This window comes from Vanacampus margaritifer, chromosome 18, assembly GCF_051991255.1.
Source record: "Vanacampus margaritifer isolate UIUO_Vmar chromosome 18, RoL_Vmar_1.0, whole genome shotgun sequence".
Taxonomy (NCBI): Eukaryota; Metazoa; Chordata; class Actinopteri; order Syngnathiformes; family Syngnathidae; genus Vanacampus; species Vanacampus margaritifer.
The window spans coordinates 738,320-757,029 of record NC_135449.1 but is presented as its reverse complement, the minus strand read 5'-3'; the positions used below and the strand labels follow the sequence as shown (position 1 = coordinate 757,029).

The following is an 18,710-nucleotide window of genomic DNA, read 5'->3' as shown; positions in this document are numbered from 1 at the left end:
CTTCACATGTGAAATTTGCAGCTCGAAGGGGATCCGTACAATCGCTTGATGAAACTTGCAGCAAACAAGATCTGAAAAGCATTTCAAATTGACGTCCATTTCCGCATCATTCTGCAAGTCTCAACGGCACCAAACGCAAGTGGTTCAGGTTTGAAAACATGCTTAGGCTTGCGAGAAGGGTTCAGATTTCAAAGGAGTGTTTTGGTTTTAAAGTCGACTTTCAAACTGTCCATTAGGTCTTCAAACTAGGCTAGGGCATTAAAGAACCAGGGTTTCAAAAGTGGGGTGGAGCTACCAAAGGAAGTATGTAAAGTAGGAGGAGTCAAAGTAAGGCCAGGGTTTCAAAGTTGGATTTGAAAAGTCAAATTGGGGTTTTAATCTAGGAAGAGTTTGAAAGTCGGGTTTGAACATGGGGTTAAGTACGGTGGCCCTGAAGTGCAAAAAACACAACAGCAAATAAAATTGATTTCTTTTTTTGTGTCATTTTTTATGTTCGGGGTTTTTTTTTTTATTTGCTTTGTGGTTTGCAGTCGTGTTCACTTTTTTGTTTTTGCGTTTTACACTTCCGGGCCACCGTAGTTAAGGTTTGAAGCTCCAGAGTTACTTTTTTCACGAGGAGCACAATAGCTGCCAGCATTTTTATTTTATTTTAAATGAGCTTGTGAAGTAAATGTTCACATTTGCACACATGTTCCCGATATCTGACCTCTGATGTGCTGGCAATGCAAATAATCAAGAATAACAGATCATATTGCAGCAGAAATAAGTAAAACATATTACTTTTTGACTCATAAAATGAGGCAAATGATTCATGACTTAATCAACATTAAACTTAAATTTTAGAGACAGAATCACGCATGAATGTCCAACTATTGTTGATGTCATCGAAAAGAAAACAGAAAAACTTAAACTTACACATATGACGCATTTCCGGTAAAAAAAAAAAAGTTAGGTATTTCCGGGTTTGACTTGTTTCAAGCTACTGGGTCGCCATTTTTATTTTTTATTTTTTTTATCATTCGTTAAAAGTCAAGTGTAATATCGTGGGCTCGCTTTTCAAGGTTGAAATGTCATCCAAAGTTGTCCTCTTAAGAACTCATCTCAACTTTTCAAGACGAGAGGTTAGCCCGTGCATCCAGCGGTCATGTTCAATGAGTCAATTACGGTTTTTATTTGAACAGCTTTACCAGTGAACAAAAGGAGATTGACATTTGATACATTCACCGAGACACTTTCACCATGCAACAAAAATGGGCGACGGCCCAAGCCACGGACGTATTTAATTTAAACCGTTTCAATAACCCTAGACGCTAACGCCACCTACTTGCCTTAGCAAGAACTGAAGCCGCTGGCGGCCATCTTGCGTAAGACTTGAGTTTAGGTCGGACGTGACAATAAATGCGATCTATTCTTTTAGCTTTTCCTGAACTTAATGTTAAAATTTTGATCCTTCATAATTTCCTTTATTCATATAAAGGAATATCTTCTCTCCTAAGCATTTTATACTGAGCAGATCTTCATAGGGTCATTACAAATCACATTGCTTTACATGATATGTCAAATAACTAAATGAAAGTGATAATAAAGACACACATATATGTTCATAATCTTATAAATTACGTTTTGCCATTCACGGCCTGCGTCTCCATGGAGTGACGTCAGATTGAAGCTGGTCAATGAAGTCGGGGTCCTTTTCCCCCAAATTTAATTGGACCTCTCAGTTCGAATGGGCGTTTCGGGGCACTTTTCCTGGTCAGAGATTGGGAACTTCCACTTTCTTATTTTCCTGGAACGCCGCAAAAGTACACACAGCTTGTAAAAAAGTAAAAACACTGTAAAACTGCGAATGGCTCTTTAAATCGAATACAGACGCTTTGTTCGCTTTGCTGACACTTGGATAACTGGGGCAATTTGAAATATGTCATTTGTGGCATGTTCAGCAAACATGAAGTATATTTTGAAGAGTTTGATGTTGTCGTCGTTACTGGCTTACTGTTAGCTTTAGCCTAGCAACCGTAAATTAGCATGCAGTCGTACTCCAAATGCAGAAATGGTGCATGCATAGAGTGCATTGTGAGTCAAGACAGTGTAACACGTGGGCAGTTGTCACCAGCAACAAAATGGAAGGGGAAAAAAATGTCATTTGGAAAGGCAGAAGTTGCCAAAAGGTACAATTCAATGTCAACAGCATTATGAAGATTATCAACAATTTGAGGAGCTGAAGTTGAACATGCGATGCTTTTTGAAAGCACTACAGTTGATGGTCGTCATGGCAACGTGGCTAGCCGTCGACTTCGGCTGAGTCGAACGTTAACCCGAGCTCAGTCGGAGTTCGCAGATCGCAGGGCCTCTTGAACTCCTGACCTTTCTCGTGCAACCACGTGTTGGCCACTGACCAAACAGACAAAAAAAAACGAGAATATTTTTACATAGTGGCTCTTGACAGTTCCAGACAAAAATTCCATGGCAACGAGTGAATGATTGTGAAATCATCCACTCATTGCCGACATCCCGAATTAATTCGTAATTAATCACATGACTTCAATAGCTAATGCACGATTAATGGCAAATTTTGTATCTGTTCTAAATGTGCAATTAAATTCTTATTTTCTAAGTGCGTTTTTATACTGGTGTTAACGAAAATTGGGAAAAAAATTAACTAATAGAAATATGGCAGCATTTTTTTTTTTACTCATTGAAACAATCATTTCATAATAATTCATAAAATTGAGTTAAAAAGACGTACTGTATCGTAAAAAAAGGATGATATTGATTTGTGTTGGTCATTTGTCTGCCACTAGATGGCATACTTGCATTTGTAAGACGATGACAGCTCTGCATTTTTCCTTTCATATTAAAAGCTATTACATCTTAACTTGAAGTAATTTGTGAAATTCTGCACATTTTTAAAATTGTAAAAAAAAAAAAAAAAAAAAAGCATTATTCTTGCGTTTATTACTGCTAAATTTTGACGTGGACGTGTCTGCTGCGTTGTGACTGGAATTGCCAAAGTTTAGGCTTTCCAAGTGAAGGCCGCTCATTAATCGTGCTTAAAAAAATGAATGGCACTAAAAAAAAAAACTTTAAATGAACGCACTCATTTGGACACCCCTAGTTATAACGTGTTACAGAGCTTTTTTTCTGGTGTGGCAGTAATACATGTTAGTACATTTTATTCCCACCCAAAAATTAAAAAAAAAAAAGTGACAGTCTCCAAACTCACCCCACTTGCTCCCCACCAGCACAGGACAGGCGGCGTGCTGGGTATAATGGTCTCCCTCTCCGTTGGAGTGAAGATTGTACCAGAACACGGCCGAGCCCTGCACCACGCACACGCACACGCACACACAAAGTGTCATTGAAACTCTTGACACAAGCAGCCACTTGATTAGGTACACTCTGAAGTGACGTTCGGCCACGTTGCGTCATACCGAGCAACATTTCTAACGGTCATGATTGATTATTATTATCTCACAAGAGCCCAGTTCACTGCAAAGGGGCTGCCTTGTGTGTCGTTTGGGAAAAGAAGAAGAGCAAACCTTTATGGGCCAAGAAACAGCGCCCGCTCTGGGGAAAACGGTGGCGCCCCCTGCCGGCACATGGCTTAACTGCAAGCATCAAAATGAAAGCATTCAAAGCGGAGCTAAACGTGACTCAAGTGAAGTGAAGTGAAGTGAAGTGAAGTGAAGTGAAGTGAAGTGAAGTGAAGTGAAGTGAAGTGGGCTTTACTGACATAACACAGCCAGGTGGCGATTCGGTTTCCTGTTCCCAAGTTAGCGTAAGGATTTTTAACCTCTTTCTGTGAAGACACAACACGATGTTTGTTTCAAAGCAGCCCGTTATCCACATGGCGGTGGTTGGTAGCAGCTGTTGTCAAAAGCTGCATACAAACTGACTGGACATTATTATTACGGCATTGTGACTTCACAATAAAAGCATCAGGAAGTAACCCTATAGTTTTCTACAATAAATACATTATTCCAAAAATAACTCAAATGTTAAACTTTCAGGTATCTTTGTTTGACTTTCAAACAAAAACAGAAGATGCGGAGAGTTCGTAGGCTCAGAAGAATCTCTTATAAAGTTATCTGAAATCAATCAATACTTTTGTTTCCTGAAGCCAACACAGTTTTATATGAATGAAATATGGGCCATCCAAAAAATAAAGACTGCTATTCGTCAAAATGCCGACTATCAGCGCCGATAATCGGTCCATACCGAGTATGAAAGGCTAGGTTGAAAATTACTCTTTTTTTTTCTTTCTTTTTTTTTAAATACAGTGTGTGTCTCCAACTCGCAGCATAAAGAAGAAGCAACAGCTACTATTTACACTTTGAAAGTCTATATGAGGTTCATAAACTCCTCCCACGCCGTAGTTGGCCACCTGCACAAACACAAAGCGAAACGCTCACAGTCAATCACGTGTACTGTTTTGTTTTGACACTTCAGGCGAGAAGACGACCAAGTGGACCTGCATGGACTCTGCGGTGGACATCTCCAGGCCGGTGATGTAGCCTATCCGCCGCATCAGCTTGCTCACCACCGAGTGCTCGTTGTTGCGCAGCCACGAGCTGAGGAGGGAGAAGAAACGCCGCCTTCCATTATGGCAAGTAAGCAAAAGAAGGAGGGAAAAAAAACAAACAATGCATACATTTGATTTTTTGTAAACGAGGGCAAATGTATCTGCAAGAAACCAGCTCAGTGGCCTAGTGGTACAGTGTCCGCCCTGAGACTGGGAGGTCGTGGGTTCAATTCCCGGCCGGGTCATACCAAAGACTGTAAAAATGGGACCCATTGCCGCTCTGCTTGACACTCAGCATTAAGGGTTGGAATTGGGAGGTTAGATCACCATATGATTCCCGAGCGCGGCTGCTGCTGCTGCTGCTGCTGCTCACCGCTCCCTCAGGGGATGGCTCAAATGCGGAGAACGAATTTCACCCCACTTAGGTGGGTGTGACAATCAGTGAATCTTATCTGAAATGTTCTTAAATGAACTTTAAGAGCAGCACAAACGCTGGAATTGACACCTAAGCAGTCTTAGCGCTAATTATGGTTTACGTTAGATGTTCATGTTTCCCATTATGTAATAATAGTTGTGTGTTTTTTCCCGACTTGTGTTTTTATGTACTCATCCCTTTATTCATTGCTTTATAATGACTGAACAATTACTCTTATTAAGTAAGCGTAACGGACAGTAAATGTAGCCATTGGTAGTGTGTTACCACTTAACACCCCCCAAAAAACAAACAAAAAAAACCGTGTGAGCGTTTGTGTCCAGTCGGTCGTCCTTACTTCTGTGAGATTCGGGCACGAGATGCATAATTGGTGTTGTTGGTGTTGTTTCTCACTTTGGAGCGCGCCAGCTAGCTCATCCGTCACGCCATTGTTGACCAGCAGAGACAGAGACAGGAAGACAAAACCAATCCATAAACCTCGTGTTCATCGACATGTTGCTGGAATGTGGTACTGACTGTGGGTCGGGCCAACGTTTTGATTGTTTCCATGTCGTAATCCGACGCCACCTCGTGGTAGCGGACGATGCGCGGGACCTCCCACAGGTCTTCCTCTTTGACGGGACTAATCAGGAGGTTGGGATGGCGGCGGTTGTCATAGTAACGGCAGAAGAGGCGGCTCTCTCGGAGCGGCGTCTGTCGCAAAGAACGGCCGAGAGCTTTTCAGGTTGAAGGTTTGAAACCCAGGTGGGGATTCCACGCCGTCTTCTCACCAGCTCGAGGCTCTCGCCGCGACACAGCTGCTTGTACAAGGTGTCGTTGTAGGAAGTTGCACGCTTCTGGGGCGTCTTTGGCATCTCCTCGCTCGACTTGTTCGCCAGCTTGTACTCGTAGAACTTGAAATTCTTGAGGGCTCGCTCATTTTCTGGTTCTAAAGAAACAGCAGCAAAAAGAAAACCATCAGCCCCAACAGGAGCCTCCGTCAAGTAGGACGATCCGCTAGACCGGCTCGAGGATCCAGACGGACCCCGCGGGGCGCTGCGATTGAAGCTGGAAAGGAGCCAACGTTGAAGGTGGGCGTCGACCGCGACAGACCAATGGGAGAAGGCGGAGAAAGAAAATGGATGGATGGAAGTTTTTATTCAACTTTTGAAGACATGCTACTGCCCCTTTTTGTTCGATTTTTAAAACAAAAATTTTAAAAAAATTCCAATAACCCATATTCTAGTTTCAACTCTAAAAGTTGTATAAATATTTTACTTGTTTTTTTTTTAATTAAAAAAAAAAAAAAAATTAAGTTCCGTGCTAGAGTTTGTATTTTTTTTTCAAATTTTGATGCCAATATTTTCCCTTTGAGTGAAAATGAATATCAGCTCCAAATATCGACATCCTTGACTAATAATTGGTATCAACCCTGCAAAAAACATATCGGTCTATCTCTAATATTAATTAAATCCAAGCATTTGAAAGTTGCTTTGAGAAACAAGCAGCGCTTCCCTTGCGGTGCACTCACCGATCTCCAGCAGCTGCTTGGTGGACACCAAGGCGCGTTCCAGATCTCCTTGCTTGTAGAGGGAGTAGCTCTGGTAGTCCAGGATGGTGACGGCGTCGACCTTTGCCGGCATCTGGCCCTCCTCCATCTGCCTGAGGGCCTGAGACATCCACAGCTCCACGATGTGGTAGTCCTTGTTCCTGTACGCCGCAAGGCCCACGTCAAAGCAGTCGTCCACCGTCAGTCCGCTGCCCAGCCCACAAGTTCCTGCGTCACGGGCGAGAGGTATATTTACAAACCTTCCATTCGAGCACAAATGTGTGGCAACGTGCATTCACACTACGGATAGACCGATTATCAGCCGGGCCGATTATCGTATTTGGCATTTTGATCAATATCGGCCTTTTTACGATAAACATTAAAAGAACGGATTTATTTTTTGACACTTATTTCTCTCTTTTACTGCAAATGAATATCGGCCTGAAATATCGGTTATTGGCTTCCTTACTAGCAGTAATCGGCATCAGTATCGGCCTTGAAAAAAGCGTATGTCTCGATGACTAACCGACAGCACGGCACGTGCGAAAGCGTCAACATGGCTGGTCGGCCTTCTCACCCGGCAGCTGCCCTTTGGCAAGGGTGTCGGTGTCCAGCTCGTACGTGTCCTGCAGCCTGAGGAGGGCTTCGGCCGCGCCCATCTGGTCGCCCTCGTTGGGGAGTTGCTCCCTCCTGGCGGTCAGGTTGGACACGAAACCTGCAACGCAACAGACGCCACGTCCAAACCCTGCGTTACTTTTTGGACCGGCGGTTAACATTTCAGGACATGATTTGCGCGTTTTCACCGTCGGACACGTTGCTTCGCACCAGGCTCTCCAGCTCGCTCCACTCCCTGTTCAGCCTCTTCAGAAGTTTAAAGGCGTTGACGGGGTGGCCCAGGAAGCCTTCGGGGTCCTGGATGGCAAACGCCGACAGGTTGGACAGCTTCTCAGCCCACCTGAGGACGCACAACACACATGAGAAATCAGCTGCAGCAAATGAGAACGCATTGCCCGCGTGTGGCGCTCTCCAACCTTTTGACCCGCTCCAGTTTGTTCTCCTCGGCGTGGATGTAATCCTCAAGCAAGGCCAGCAGCTCCTGCTCCGTGTGCAGCAGGTCCGTCATGTGACCTGGTGGCAAACGTACGCGTCGTCACGAGGGATGGACCGATTAGCGGTAGCATTTGGACAAATATTGGCATCGGCCATTTTGAAGAATCCTATGGCCGATGATGAACCCATTGCATCGATGACATCAACGTTTGATGGAGAGGATCGTCGAGCATCAGCACAACAGAGGGAGAATTGTTGAGGAGTAAAAATAAAAAATTGAGCAGGCTCACCTATGGAAGTGTAGAAATCATCGGCGGCCGAGAAGGAAAAGCTGATGAAGATCAACAACAAGCAACTGACCGCCATATCTACAAGGAACAACAGACCGTGATCATTTTCGGATCATTATTCATAAATGTAGTTTCTTTTGAAATGAAATATTGTTGAAGCCTAGCAGAAGAGCCCAATCATACTTTGGGTTGATGAAAGGCACGTTGAATGTGGTGCAAAGTGTGCGCCAGCTCCAATTGACCTCGTTGACTTCTACTGAAAAGGCATGACTAGGATCTGCTTTGTACATTTGGAGCCCCACCCCGACACTTTCCACCTTCGAACCTCCCTGAGCTGCTGAAAGGCGAGCGTCAACGGGCGCTTGTGATTGGGCGTGAAGAAGGCCGTGTACGCTTTTGTTTTTTTGTCAGTTCATCCACTTTCACGTCATCCAAGACTCTTGCGTGGCAAGTGACAGAACGCAACCTCAAAGGATTCTTTGCCGTCACGCCGCTATTGTGTCATCGGAAAAGAAATGTAGCGACAACGAAAAGTAGCCAAACAGTTTTAACTTTGACTTGAATTCCTCAACAAATGACTCCAATCAAACGTGTCAAACACGTTTTGACAAATGAAACAATGAACGTCAGGATGAAGGGGTTAAAAGACATGAAACAAAACCAAAAAAAATACAAAATATTTGAGACTGTCTCCATGGCAACGGCAACGTGTGATTCCGCACCACGTACATGATTTGTCGCCTTATTCGTTTCCAACCGCACAGACGTCAAACTTGATTGCCACGCATTTGATAGCGCTCGGTGGCACACTTGCTAAAGTGTCCGAAGGTCCAACAACCAGGAAGTCGTCATTCCATAATGGATCTCTCAATTGACTTGGGAAGCGTTCGGCTTTCCCGCGCATTTTCTCCCGAAATTGCGCTCTGTCTCGTTGCTCTGCACTTTTGTAGAGATCCTAAAGATCCGTAACAAAACGTCTACAAACAAACGATGCTGTCCGCTTTGAAATCACGCGTCGCGGTCATGAAACAACGAGCGAGACGAACTCGTTGATCTTCGTTTGCGGCAAATGACGCCAGATGCGTTTCCAAACAAAGTCGCGAGCGCCGCGAGCGGCTCAGCCGATTCCGCTGTGCGTTTTCCCACCTTTGCCTTCTTTCCTGCCGACTTGAAGCCGCTGGATGAAGTCGATCGTCGTCAGTCGCAGCCGCTCGTCTGCGTCGTCTTTGCCGTTTGCTGAGACTTAAGAAGTCCAGGAACGAGTTTGTCCCGACTTTCCGGTTGCAGAAGATGATTAAATATAATTTGGGAGCTTTTGTTGACGCCGGCTAAACCAAGGCGGACCTTTTGGCTGCGTTCAAATTTGCATATTTGTCACCGCTCGCCACACCTGCGCTCAAGTACGTCGGTGACGTCATCGTGTTCTTCAACGAAGCAACGTCGTTCTTATGATGATTTGATTGATTCAAGATCAATGGCGATGATTGGCTCATCTTTCCGAAAGAGCGATTGCGTTGCGCCACAAAAATCTTGAAAATACGCCAAGACTTACACGTTTTTCTGGATATGTTGTTGGAGGTTTTTTTGTCTTGAGATACAAATAGAAATTTGAAAGATGAGTCACAATTGAGTGCAAATGTCAGAAGAATTCCCGACAAGTCGAATGTCTGCTTTTTTTTTTTTAAACACTCAAAAGCACAGACAAAGGCATTCCATTTTTGGAAAGATTTCGTTATGTTTTGGACTTCAACACGTCCGCAGTTGCAATTTGATGACAAAATTCAGCCTCTTCAATGGAAATATATTTTGATATCATTTATGGATTTGAGTCTTTTCACGACAAGTTGTCAGCGACGTCCAACGTCTTCCAACGTCTTCAAACGTCTTCAAACGTCTTCAAACGTCTCTGCTTGCGCTGCCTTCTATTTGTTTGCGATGATCCCCGACTTTCACTTTCAGTCTGCGATTGAACTTCAGCTGACGTCGCCGGCGAACGCGTCGCGAAAACGTGGCGCTGCGAACGCGTTGCGCTCATTTGCCGCCGTATCCCGGCAGCGGCAGATTGTGTCCGTCCTTGGCCTGGAAGAAGGTGTAGGACAGCGTGATGGTGTTGACGCGAGCCATCCGGGGGTCGGTGTCGAACTCGGGGTCGATGTAGAAGAAGACGGGCATGTCCACCTCCTCGTGAGGGTTCAAGTGTTGCTCCTCGAAGCAGAAGCACTGAACACAAACACCAGCGGAGACGCAACGTCACGCACGGGAGCTTCTTGGCAAGCTTCTTTCTCGCGGCCTCCAAAGTACGACACGCGCACGTCGGCCACGTTCGTGTTTACATTTGTAATCGGCCCACACAAATTGTTGGATTAAATAAATGCGCAATCCAATAACTATAAATAAAAGATTGCGACATTTTTTCCCATTAAAACAATTTTTTTATGTAAAAGTATGAATTAATTTGCATCATTTACCCAAATTGTGACATGATTTTTATTAAATAATAAAGTTGCCTACAAAAATATTAGCAAAATTTAAAAAAGCTAGTTCATTTAAAAATAGATATGAAAACATATTTGAACGATTTATTATAATATTACAAATATTTTAAAAATAATAATAATAATAATTGGCTCACACAAATTGTTTCATAAAATAAATGCTCAATTCAATAACTATAAATAAAATATAGCAAAAAAAAAAATTCCCATTAAAACAAACAATTTAACTTTTTTATGTATGAATGTATTAAGTATGAAGTCATTTATTTCATTAAGTTGTGACTGATCTTATTTTAAATAATAAAGTTGCCTACAAAATATTAGCTAAATAAAAAAAAGCTACTCAATTTAAAAATAGATATTAAAAAATATTTAACTATATACAGTAGTGTATTACAGATATTTAAAAAAAAAAATAGATATGCAATTGGTTAGTCATTTAAAAAATGAAAATAAAAACACATATTCGACATAATACCGATTTTTCTTTTCTTTTGATGTTGACGATGCGTCCGTTTTAAGAATCCAATGCAGCCATTGAGCACAAAAGTGAAGTGAGCCGGGCCTACCTGGATCTTGTTGAAGTACTGACCCGCGTCGAAAGGCACCACGTTGTAGGTGGAGATGCCAATGATGGGCTTGTCCGTGGGGTTCTTGGCCCTGTAGAAGGCCAGCGCCGTCTCGCCCGGGACCACCTGCAAGACAAGCCGTCAGCGCTTGGCAGAAGCTTCCGACCCGGTCCAACCGGCGCCTTACGAAGATCTCCGTCTGCTGAGGTCGGAAGTTCCACTGCATGCTGGCGTGCGTGTCTGCGTTGAAGGTGACTTTGATGACGCGCTCCTTCACCGGCTCCATGCTGGCCACCAGGTCCGAGTCGTGACCGGCCACCGCCGCGCCGCCCAGTCCCGTCGCCTGGCGGGGACGCCAAATCAGCGTCACAAACACCACGCCCACGGTGCGCCACGCCCACGGAGCGCCACGCCCACGGAGCGCCACTTCTTTTTTAACTTGTTTAATGCGTTTAACTTTTTACAGTATTGGAGGCTCTTCCCAAGAAAGTTCCAGGACTGCTGTCACAAATGCTATACGTCAACACCATACAACAAGATTGACGCCAGTCCTGGAACTTTTCGGACACACCTAATGCATCCCTTCCTCGAACCCTCACCTACGCACTCACCTGGCAGTAGAGCCTGTAGAGCGGCACGGCGGCGTAAGACAGGCCGAGCATTGCCACGCCGGCGGCCGCCACGTACGTCAGCACCGTCTTGTTGCGAGCGTTCCGCTGCTCCTCGTAGCTCGGGCGCTTTCTGCTCTTGAGCCCGCGGCCCTGGGTGCGAGGGCGCAGGGGGAGCCTCCGCCACAGGAAGTGCAGCGGCCGCCTGCCGTCGCAGTGAAGAGCCCTTAGGCATGTGGGAGGCGGGAGGACGGAGCCCCCGAGGACGGAGCCCCCGAGGACGGAGCCCCCGAGGCCGCTCAGCGACTGGCGCAGGAGCGAGGAGAGCAGCATGGCAGGAGGTGGATCACCTGCATGATGGACAACACAGACGGTCGTTATTACGACGTTCTCGTTAAGGTTGCAGGTGCATTGCAGCCAATCCCAAGTGGGTCCGAGGCGGAGTACACCTTGACCAACCTTAACCTGGTCGCCAGTGCAGTCGCAGGGCACATTCAGAGCAACAATGGACTGATCAGGACACACACACACACTGTGCTTAAATCTGTCAATTATGACATTGGCGTCATTATCTGTGCATTTTTAAGTCACACAAATGCAATGGAAATAATGAAGGTTTACAATGTGAGTAAAAATCTAAAGCGCTGCTGAAATTTAACATTCAAGGTGTTAGCATGAGGATATTTCTGACCTGAAAGTGTCCACGCACGGTCTAGCTCGTCCGATCGCTCGGCACGGAGGGGGGGGACAAAAATCGTACGTGAATTAAATCACGGAATAAATACACCCAATTTACATATTAAAACCATCACGTGCTCATTTTGATTCAACTCCGACTAAAGCTTGTTGTCATTCAGCAGGAGAGGAGAACAAACCAGCGGACATGTTTGAGGGGAGCACATTACACAAGTAGCCGGCGTGCTACGCAGAAAATCTTCCCGCAGCGATCACCAAAAATGGTTCCGTTTTGACAATTTGGCAACAAAATTGGTTGGTATAGTGGCGTAAACGTGAAAATAAGTCATGTATTTTTCTATTGGTGCATAGATTCAGTCAATTAAAATGAAAAAGAGTAACTTCTCGAGTCGTTTTGGGCAAAATACTGTGAGAGAATACAAACAAATATTGTATTCTTTTTTAAGGATTAATCAACTCATAAAGACGTCTGGTGGTGACACCATCGGACTGACATTTTAGGCAATATTATGTATACATAAGTTGCACTGTTAATACAGTAATGCTATACATGCCTCTCAATTTGTACTCATTGCTCACAAACGACTTTATTTTGCAAAATAGCGTATGCATACAATGCATGTAGTTTTCACACTCAGTCTGTTACACTAGGCCTATTTTAATTCATCGATGTCAATATTTCCCTGTTTTCAATAATTTTCTAATAACTGGTGCAGCATTACCGAGCGTGCAACACTTTGATCTCCTGTCTTTTTCCCCGTCCAAAAATTCTGAGTCATAAAATAAGAACCTTCCTTTGTGTTTTCCCGTGCGATTTTGTATTAGTCGTTATGAATTTATTACAACACAATTGCAACAATGTCACGTTTAATAATGAGTGGGTTGTATTAAAACGGCAATGAATGACAGTTGATAATTAAAAAAAAATGCTATTTTTATTAACAAAAAATATAATTTGACAATTCAGTAACAAATCCTTTGTCAAAATAACAAATGAGAAACTCAGACATTCCTGTTCAATGTTACATCATCATAAAGCAAAATTACAAAATAATTTGGTAACACAAAATAAAATTAAACGAGAGACTTCAAATAAAAAAGGAGAATATATTTCCAAATTCTTTAGACCATTCTTGTTTTTTACAGATTCAAGAGACAAATATAAATCAAAAATACTGAGTAAATTTGTGTGACTATGGAATTTCCCTAACAAAACATCAATATTTGCCCGCTAACGCAAGCAGCGTCAAGCGCCTACGGTGGCCGCGCGTGGCCAAGAAGGCGTCTGCTATCTGCTCCCCTGCCGGCCGTCCTGCTGCTGCTGCGAGGCGAGCAATGGAGGGGGTGACAGTGGGCCAGGTATTTGATGCCGAATGCATCCTCAGCAAGCGGCCGAGAAAGGTGAGCGAGCTCCCCGGGCGGCCCGGGACGGGACCGGCGGTTCTGCCGGAGCTTCGTTTAAGCTCGCATGTGTGCTTTTTTCCCAGGGCAAGTACGAGTATCTTGTCAAGTGGAGAGGGTGGTCGTCCAAGTAAGTCGCTAGCCTGTCTCAGCTAGCCGCCGAGGCTAATCCAGACCGCACGCACACACGCATGCACGCGCGCACGCAAACTAGCAAGGCGACAAGACGGCCAGTAAACATTATGACAAAAAGGAAAAAGAGAAAAACATCGGCAACATTTCCGCTGCTTTTCTCGGCTGTCGTGGGGAGGGCTTAGTGCTTACCTTGCGCGAGGTGTAGCCTTCTTTTTGTCTCGACGAGCTCAGCAGACACACACAAAATAAATGCTTCCGCCGCTTTTGCTCGTTTGTCATGATCTTTTTGCTGCTTGTTTTCCTACAACTCATTCGACTTCCGAAGCTTTTCCAGAAAACGAAAGCGCGTGATGCTTCTGTTTACATGCAGACCGAGAGCGGTTTTCTTTTGAATTGCATTACTCGTCATATTGTTCCTCTTCTGGTGCACTAAAACGATCATAAGCATTATTCAATTAATAATAACAATAACAAATGTGTGATCAAATATGACATTTTCCTCTTATTGTGGTGTTTTTGTTGTGTGTTGCTGCTGTTTCACGTGCATTGTGTTTTGTTGCTATGACAGGCTTGTTATGCACTGGCGGTCTTTCAATGGCATTTAACTTTATTGACACGAGACATATGAACAAGGCAGCAAAATGCACATCGGATCGAACCGTAAATGCATAAGCAGTGTTTCAATTGCAAATACATTTATTATTATTATTATTATTATTATTACGTCATGATACAGTACCTGAGCCAATATGTCAACATGAGTGTCTATTTCCTACACGTCTAGATAGAAACAATATTTCAAACAACAGAAATCAACAACAAACACAACACAACACAACAGACCCTCTTTAAACCACTTAAAAGAAGATCACAAAGTCCATGCTTAGCTAATTTGGTATAGCCTAGCACCGCTCGTCCGTTGAACAGCCAACGTTACACTCTCATTCGCTGCCTACAGTGTACAACGTGAGGATGGCGCCAACAAGTGGACAAAAAAATATCAGCACCTCACATGCATATTTGGTATTGTTGTTATTGTTCCTTTTCCTGTGAGTTTCCATGGATGGCGCTCCACTGATGTGTCGTGATGTTTTTGTTTTAGGCACAACAGTTGGGAGCCGGAGGAGAATATTTTGGACCCGAGGTTACTGGCAGCCTTTCACAAAAGGTTAGCGAGCGATTGGACTCCAATACTAAAATGACAACACATTGATTTAATTCTGTCTTCAATTTTAGGGAACAAGAACGAGAAGATTTGTTCCAGAAGAAAGGAAAGAGGCCAAGAGGACGACCACGCAAATTTCCGGTAATTTACAATTGTTTTCGGCACAAAACTAAGAGACAGAGAAAAAGGTTCCTGTCTTTGCGTCATTTGAAATGTGCCAGCACCATAAGAATAATAGTTCGAATCTTGTTTTTGATTTAAAAACATGTTTTGTTGTCAGCTTCCTGCCCCCCCCGCCGCAAAAGACAGCCGCTCGTCCTCGTCGTCCTTCTCCGGCGCGTCTTCGTCAGCGGCGTCGTCGTCAGAGGAAGACGACGAGGCGGATCTCGAGCAAGAGAAAGCTAAGGGGGCGGGGCCGGCGGCGTCGGCGGCCCCCCGGCCGCCCCCCGCCCCCCAAAAGAGGCCTCAGGTCCTCCCCGCCAAAGCCGAGCCTCCTCGCAAGAAGCGCGGGCGAAAAGCGCTTCATGCCGAGGTGGGCGCCTTGAGGCACCCCAAAAGCAGGACGCCGCCTTTGCCCTCGGCCCCGAGCCACCACCAGATGCTGCCCGGGTTCCTGCGCAAGTATGGAAAGTACGTAATCGGGTTTCTTATGTTTACGGGCCTTGCAAAGTATGCAAATGAAGCAAACCCTGGCATGATGTCACTCGTCAGTTTGAATGTAAACAAACAAGTGCCGTTTATTGGACGATACTCAACTCCCAATTTTTTGTTGTTGACAATAATATGTTCTATGCGGCACCACTAGTCTAAATATGTTATTCTGTTGAATATTGCGTTCGTGGAATTTGAGTTATGGGTCAAAATCAGCCGTTTGTATCCATCTCAGGGGGCGGCCATTTTACCAATTGATGTCGGTAGAAGAAGACGTCACAGTTGTTCAGGTCTTAGGTAACAACCAATCACAGCTCAGCTTCAGATAACAGGTGAGCTGTGATTGGTTGTTGCTGCATGACTCATATTCCACAAATGTAATATTAATCAGAATGCTAGCGAGGTCCAATTTTGACGTCCGTACGTGTGGTTTGTGCCTGGGCAGGTTGGAGCCTCGGCCGGGAATGAAGAAGCCGCTGCAGCCGGCGAGCTTCACTTACACCGGACTCGGCCGGAGCAGCAGAGACCACCACGCCGCCGCCCACAGCTCGGCGTTCTCACAGTTGTCGGCGCCGTCCAAAGGGGGCTGCGTTTGGAACCGCCCCGCACCCGCCTCCTCGCCGTCCCTCGGCTCACCGCAAAGGAAGACGTCGCACGGCGAGATCAAACGCTCCGCGTCGGGTCCCGGCGGCCGGGGCGACGCCCTCAAAGGGACGCCGCCCCCCGTGAGAGCCGTCTTGGTGGGCGGCCAAGCGACGGCGGGGCGTCCTGCGCCGCCTCCAAGGAGGCAGGATGGCCACGCGGCGCTACTCCAACGCAAGCGAGCGCTGCCCAAGGCGCCGTCGTCGTCCTCGCAGCGGCCGACCAATCAGACGCTCGGCCTGCGGGTGCTCACCCTGCAGAACGTCGCCAAGGCGCCGCCTGCTGGCCATCAGGGCAACAGCGGCGCCGCCGTGCGCTCCAGCTCGCGCAGCGGCAGCCTGGTGGTCATCAGAGACTCTTGCGTCACTCCCGGAGGACAGCGGCCCGTCCTGCCTGCGGGGGCCGCCGCCGACAAGGGCAGGAAGGAAAGCAGTCTTCCGGACGAACGCAAGTCCAGCCGCGGCCTCAACGAGCTCAGCACCGGCGACTCGGACGACAGCAGCAGCGGCGAATGGGAGCGGGACGCCGCCTCGTATCCCGGCCACGGACGGCCCAGCCTGGGCGACGCCGCCACCGAATCGGACGCCGAGACGGACTGGCGGCCCACGCGGAATCGTCTGGAGCACGTGTTTGTCACCGACGTCACCGCCAACTTCCTCACCGTCACCGTCAAGGAGTCGCCCACCAGCGTCGGCTTCTTCAACCCGCGCAACCACTAGCCCCTTTCGCGCTGATCGCCCGCCGCGGGGGCGGGGTCAGTCCACCTGCAAATTTGTTGATTTGCGCTGTCGGCGTGTAAGGGGTTAACCGCGACCAGAGCGTGAAGTCGAGACTCATCTGTTGTGAACGGCGTTGACTCGTTTCATGCCACCGGCAAAAAAATCAATAATCACCGTCCTGCGTGAAAGGTCGCGACGCGAGATGGGCTTGTCGACGTGAATCTGCAAATTTGCCATCTTCAACGCAACCGGAACAAAAGTGCAACGTTGTGAGAGCGTGCAGATCGAAACGAAGGCAAATCTCGCCACGCATCTAATTATGTGAATGTGTGAAGCCGCAACGGCTGGGTGAGGTCCGAAGCCCACCAGCATTTTTTCTCAGTAGCGACGGGGGATGGCAGTTGGAAGTTTCAAACTTGCGACTCAATTTTGTGTTGAAAGCAAATTTTGCCAAGCATCGATCTCGATGCGAGAAGCCGCAATGGCGGAGTGAACGCAGCGTTGTAACAAGTGGGAGATTAACAGCCGCGACTCGCCGGCTGCGTTGAAAGCGACACGCGCAGCTAATTGGCACGTCGTCATCTAAATGAGCGAACCCGCAGCGGCACAAGCTAGTCAACGCCAGCTCGGCTCTACCGTTTTTTGCGCCAATTTGCCGGGAGAACGGCGTGAAACGGACCAATGAGGAAACGGAGACCGAGACGCCAAATCTTTTTTTTCCCCGTTCAAGTTGAGCAAACAGGAAGTCATCAGTGCCTCAAAAACTCTTGTGATCGCCAATTTGACTGTTTTGTGTTGTTTGCGTGTTTGGACCAAAGGTGCTAATGAATGTTATTTAATGATCTCCTCCTCAGCAGTATTTCACACACACACACACGATTGATCCTTTAATTTATACTGTAAATATCTTTTTATTCACCTCAACTGTGTGCCTCGTTTTTCAACATTTCAAAATCATTGATGGCGTTCACCTGCTGCTGCTGCAGGTGGCGCTGTCGAGCTGCAAAGACGACAAAAAGATTTTGAAGTCATTTATTAATTGGAAAATTGATTATTGCCAGAATCAAACTGATGGCATACAAACAGCTCAAAATTGTGATTACAATTAACTTAAAAATGTTTGTTTTTTTCATATTTATCAACATTCAAATTAGACAGAAATTCAAAATAATATTTCAATAATTTCTTCCCTTTTTCTGTATGGTGGGCACAATCAAATTGGTGTGATAAGCCGTTTTATTAAAAAGGCATGATTTACTGTATTTAAAATGAAGACGAGAGATCTTCATTAGCATGAAATATCCAAACTAAATGAAATGAAATAAGCAAGCGAGTGTGCGCGATTTATGATATATGAGCTGTTGCTGCTGCAGAGGTTGAATTTTCCTCAAATAAGTTTGCGTAAGTAAGCGGCGACTTCACAGTGAGCTGGTCTGCGTAAACACTCACACAAGTCTGTGGCTCACTATTAGCAAATGTGCCCGTTTTTGGGGAGCCTATCCTCCCTTTATTCACTTAAAAACTCGCCTTTTCGCTGCTTTTGCGATTCTTAAGATGTTACAAGATGGTGCCAACACCCCGTTGAATTGACAAGTAGTGCTTTGGCGCCACCTTGTGGCATCTTGTTGCTGAGGTTTTTGGCCAAGCTCATAACTTCATTAACTCCAAATGAAATCAACGTCACCCATTTGAAATCAAGTGAAATTTAATTGGCGCTTAAAATTACAATAAATAAATACAAAGTTTGAGATTTGTGGTAATAAGTACAGAAAGTCCAGAAGAAACTCTCACACTGGCTTATGAACT

At 45.6% G+C, this 18,710-nt stretch overlaps 3 protein-coding genes and 1 long non-coding RNA gene across 5 annotated transcripts; 2 read left to right on the top strand and 2 right to left on the bottom strand.

Annotated features, from left to right (window-relative positions):
- The first annotated feature begins 970 nt into the window (after positions 1-970).
- On the top strand, positions 971-6,260 carry LOC144037911 (uncharacterized). Its single transcript, XR_013289111.1, has 2 exons — positions 971-1,121; positions 4,450-6,260. It is a non-coding gene; the product is annotated as an uncharacterized LOC144037911 (long non-coding RNA).
- On the bottom strand, positions 1,148-9,345 carry LOC144037904 (prolyl 4-hydroxylase subunit alpha-1-like). Its single transcript, XM_077549791.1, has 15 exons — positions 8,970-9,345; positions 7,824-7,901; positions 7,515-7,611; positions 7,287-7,438; positions 7,061-7,198; positions 6,466-6,711; positions 5,726-5,883; positions 5,472-5,648; positions 5,293-5,363; positions 4,472-4,571; positions 4,331-4,384; positions 3,734-3,799; positions 3,540-3,608; positions 3,224-3,320; positions 1,148-2,391 (listed from the first exon to the last, which is right to left on the bottom strand). The coding sequence occupies exons 2-15, from the start codon at positions 7,897-7,899 to the stop codon at positions 2,282-2,284; spliced, it is 1,611 nt and encodes a 536-aa protein (XP_077405917.1). The 5' UTR covers positions 7,900-7,901; positions 8,970-9,345; the 3' UTR covers positions 1,148-2,281.
- A 137-nt stretch (positions 9,346-9,482) lies between these two features.
- Positions 9,483-12,333, bottom strand: cox11 (cytochrome c oxidase assembly homolog 11 (yeast)). The gene is made up of 5 exons (XM_077549797.1): positions 12,187-12,333; positions 11,499-11,845; positions 11,075-11,230; positions 10,888-11,013; positions 9,483-10,043 (listed from the first exon to the last, which is right to left on the bottom strand). Exons 2-5 carry the CDS (start codon positions 11,826-11,828, stop codon positions 9,855-9,857), a joined length of 801 nt encoding a protein of 266 aa, XP_077405923.1. The 5' UTR covers positions 11,829-11,845; positions 12,187-12,333; the 3' UTR covers positions 9,483-9,854.
- On the top strand, positions 12,333-18,415 carry LOC144037905 (chromobox protein homolog 2-like). Of its 2 annotated transcripts, XM_077549793.1 has the most exons (7): positions 12,333-12,485; positions 13,436-13,592; positions 13,679-13,722; positions 14,830-14,895; positions 14,964-15,033; positions 15,173-15,522; positions 15,989-18,415. In XM_077549793.1, exons 2-7 carry the CDS (start codon positions 13,527-13,529, stop codon positions 16,902-16,904), a joined length of 1,512 nt encoding a protein of 503 aa, XP_077405919.1. In that variant the 5' UTR covers positions 12,333-12,485; positions 13,436-13,526; the 3' UTR covers positions 16,905-18,415. The 2 variants fall into 2 exon arrangements, with proteins under 2 accessions (XP_077405919.1, XP_077405918.1); XM_077549792.1 differs by having other exon boundaries at positions 12,333-13,592.
- Positions 18,416-18,710: the final 295 nt, after the last annotated feature.